The following is a 4,160-nucleotide window of genomic DNA, read 5'->3' on the forward strand; positions in this document are numbered from 1 at the left end:
TTATGTTATTATGTATGATTTAATTGCTTATTTGTGAAATTCTACAGAGTAGAAATGCCGGTTTGACGATTTTACGATTTTTGGTAAAAACGAGGATTTCGACGTGTGATCTCTAAATTTTACAAATATTGTTTATTTGTATTTATATTATAGTAGGAGAGGCTCGAATCCTTTATTTATTCAGTTAAGTTATGTATATTGAATTTCTATCATTTAGCGGTATTTTGAAGCAAATTTGTGTGATATATGTTGAAATGGAAATGAATGTATTTTCTATACTATTGATATAGAATATGGGAATGAAATTCCAATTTGTTATACCGAGAATGTGAAAAACTAAGGCCGGTGATACATCGAATTGAATCAGTAAACAAAGAAGGGTAAACTGAGTGGAAAGACGCCGATTTGAACCCGCTGGGATTATTTCTATACTATTGATATAGGGTTGAAAAATACTTTCTTTGCAGAGTTGAAATAAACTACTGTTATATGATACGGAGCGATATCGTAGCTAGATGTACACGTGCAACCACACGTATTAAACGATGTGGGTACCAAGATGGTCGGCTAACAGGGTGAAACCATTGGCTGATATTGGGCCAATGGGGGCAGTCGGATCATAAGTAGGTACTCGACAGTGCCTGCACGAACAGGGCATTGAACGAGTATCAGTGCACAACCCGGGCCATAGGGTAAAACTAGTTATAGGGATATTTTGTTGTTGGTCATTTGATAAATCATTAAATGGTTGAAAGCCAGATGTGAGCATTTTGTAATATGAATAATGATATACCTGATGCGTTACTGTATTGAAAGTATTTGATTTATATTCCAAATGTTGAATGAAAATATGCATGTATGCAGTCACATACTGTTGTAACTCCTTCTTCCTTACTAAGAGGTGTCTCACCCTATTATACAACCTTTATTTTTAGGTCCATCAGTACGTCGGTCCTAATAGCTAAAAGGACTGGGGAGATTGTTTTTGGTTAGCTTACTTAAGCATCTAAATCTTGTATTAAACCTAAATGAAAGTCCTGTTGGAGGATTGTAATAACAAGAATTTTATCCTATGTATGAGTTTATGAGAAATGGTGTGGACGTATTAGTAAACTTTGGTATAAGTCTAGTAGAAATCTCAATGGATGTTTATGTTTTTTCGCAACGTTTACATCGTAATTATATATGATTTACACCCGTATGTCCCTATTTAGGGCGGGTTGTTTCCATATCTTGAACAGGTATAGGTATTATGCATGAATGAGTGACGCCTGAATCCGTATAAAGGGCTGGGTCGTTACAACTTGTGTTTGAATCCTTGTTATATTTTGTGAACCTTTGCTAGTAAATTAAATCACATATGAATAACCTTTTTGAATTCATAGATTGTAACATTGATACTTGCTAGTTTAAATCACTTGAATGAATATTAGTTTGCTAACATGGAATTCATATTCTTGAATCTTTGAAATAGCAACTTTTTAGCATATAAGTTGATTCATTTCTGAAAGAACCAATTGAGATTTAATTACTGGACAAGTCATACACCTTTTCAAAATCATTGAACATGTGAACTAAAGCATGATTAATGGTGTTTATGATTGGTTGATTTAATTCTTAAGTCAAAGTGTTTTGAGTGTATGTGCTTGTGTGAGGGTTGAACTGTAAGACATAGGTCGACCATTCCCGTCCTACATTAGAAGTGTTCTAGTATATCTAAACTATGTTTATAGCGATTCTCCGGAAAAAATCCCTCCGATAAGCCCAATCTACAAGATCCCGATTTGAATTTACGTAATTTGCGTCGGTTGAAACCGTTAACGGTTTGGTACTGAGAAAAACACCTTCTCTATTCTGCCTGAAACCATTGACGGTTAGTGCCTGATCCGTCAACGGTTTGCCCTCTAACCTACAGACTCCTCTCATGCAATTGTCTTTCGCTTCACATAGCTCTCTGGTATTCGATCTGAACATGAGTCACATCCCTAACACATTTCATTACTCTTAATTGTTATTTTTCTTTTGTATTTGTGCTTATTAATGATTTTATGATCTTATAAATTACATTTTAAATATTATAATTGTTTAGAAGTCTTTGAATTGAAAAAAAAAAATGGTATATTAATTATATATACTGAATTTAATATAATTTTATTATGTATGAGTGAGAAAATGTCTAAAAATCCTTTAAAACCTATTCATGTTTATCCTCCACGTAGGGCACTAATTATTCTTATCCAATTAAAGCAACAGTGTAAAGCTGATGAAGATGTCTTTGAGATGGCACGTGGCGCCACGATCTGACTCCTAGCTAAAATCTCAGTGCCTCCCAGCGACGCTTCGCCACGTACCTCTGTTTCGGTCAAAGTATCAATCAAGCTAACGTAGACCCAGACAACGACCTTGCTTGTCCTAAGCCGAAGTCGCAGGACATGTTCCCAGCGAACTGCTGCCACGTACCATCCTACCGCCACGTGTTGCTGCACACGTGTCAGGACCCCGGTTTATTACGCTGTATCACGACGACAGGTGTTCTCACTCGTCCCCGTTCATCGATCCTCGGTCGATCCATTCTCTATATAAACCCCATGAAAGGACGCTTATTCGATCAACGTAAATCGATCTCACGCTAATACATCACTTACATTCGGATCTGATCTCAGTTTGGATTCAGAGCATTATATTTTTTTAATTTTCAGTTTCTTCCTTCCGAGTTGAAATGGCGCACATGAGAGACGAGTACAACAACATTCGCAAAACAGACGGCGACCAGATGCAACACCACCTCGGCCCCACGGGCTCCTCCGCCATGCACGGCCAGCACCACCAGATGGGCGGCTATAACACCGCCGCCGGCACTGGCACGCAAGGCGGCATGGCGATGTCGGGACAGCACCAAATGCACGACGGCGCGTTCATGACGGGCGGCCATCATGGAACCATACCAGATGGCACTGCCATGCACGGTGGCAGTGGGCAGATGATGCCGCAGCAGGAGCATGGCGCTTCGCGCGGGATGCTTCATCGGTCCGGCAGCTCTGGCTCCAGCTCCAGCTCAGTTAAGTATCTTAATTAATGAATTAACTGCATTTGATTTAAATATGAATTAAATTAATTAATGTTAATTATTATCTGATTATGTAGTCGGAGGATGACGGAGAAGGGGGAAGAAGGAAGAAGAAGGGGCTGAAGGAGAAGGTAAAGGAGAAGTTACCGGGGCACGGGCACGATGATCCGATGCATAACTCGGCAACAACCACTCCCGGTGGTCACGGAGCTTATGACGCCAACGCGGACCACCAGCACGAGAAGAAAGGGATTATGGACAAGATCAAGGAGAAGCTCCCTGGCCATCATTAACTATATATCGACTACAGTGCTTGATATATAAGCTTGTTTTATTACATGTATGTTGCGGATGGTTAAGACAATAAATGATGTGTGCGGACCTATCGTTAGCTCGTGCTTTGTTTTATGTGTAATTTGTGCCTAGGTTAAAGTGTGTAAGAGGTGGATGTGTCGTTGCTATATATCATGTGCTGATGTAGTTTAAGTTAATGTCGAGCGGTGGTGTATGTTTACGGCCATATATTGGACCAGTACCCATTAGTACATGTTTGCTCTTTATTGGGACTTTGGTTGGTTGAGCTGTCAAATTTAAGAGTACAAATTAACCACTGTCGTTATGTCTCGACATAAGTTACAGGGCTTGCTAGTAGCTGCTTACATTTTGGTTTTCAAAATGTTTCAAATACAAATTTTACAAATTTCTTTTAAAGATTCGTTTTTATATGATTTTATTTAGCAATAAAATAGATGGTGGGAACGGATAGTTTATTTAATAAAAATTTATTAATATGAATTTTGGATTTTTATTTGAATTTGGATAAATTTAGATAAATTTTAATATAATTTTGTATTATATGTATTTTATTTAAATTTAATAAAAAATTATGTCTGAATTCGGATAAATATATATATAATAATTTTTTTCTTTGAATTTGAATATATATTTTGTAAATTAAATATAATTTGAAGGAGTCCCCCAATAGATATTTCAGATAATCAAATTATTAAACTTGGAAAGGATTTTCAATCACAATCCAACTGTTTGTATGCTTGAATGGAAATGCAAGAATCATCATCTCTAATTTAAAATT

At 37.3% G+C, this 4,160-nt stretch overlaps 1 protein-coding gene across 1 annotated transcript; it reads left to right on the top strand.

Annotated features, from left to right (window-relative positions):
* The first annotated feature begins 2,461 nt into the window (after positions 1–2,461).
* LOC131146814 (dehydrin Xero 1-like) lies at positions 2,462–3,679 on the top strand. Its single transcript, XM_058096611.1, has 2 exons — positions 2,462–3,058; positions 3,145–3,679. The coding sequence occupies exons 1-2, from the start codon at positions 2,720–2,722 to the stop codon at positions 3,358–3,360; spliced, it is 555 nt and encodes a 184-aa protein (XP_057952594.1). The 5' UTR covers positions 2,462–2,719; the 3' UTR covers positions 3,361–3,679.
* The last annotated feature ends 481 nt before the right edge of the window (positions 3,680–4,160 follow it).

The sequence above is a fragment of the Malania oleifera genome, chromosome 1, assembly GCF_029873635.1.
Source record: "Malania oleifera isolate guangnan ecotype guangnan chromosome 1, ASM2987363v1, whole genome shotgun sequence".
Classification (NCBI taxonomy): Eukaryota; Viridiplantae; Streptophyta; class Magnoliopsida; order Santalales; family Ximeniaceae; genus Malania; species Malania oleifera.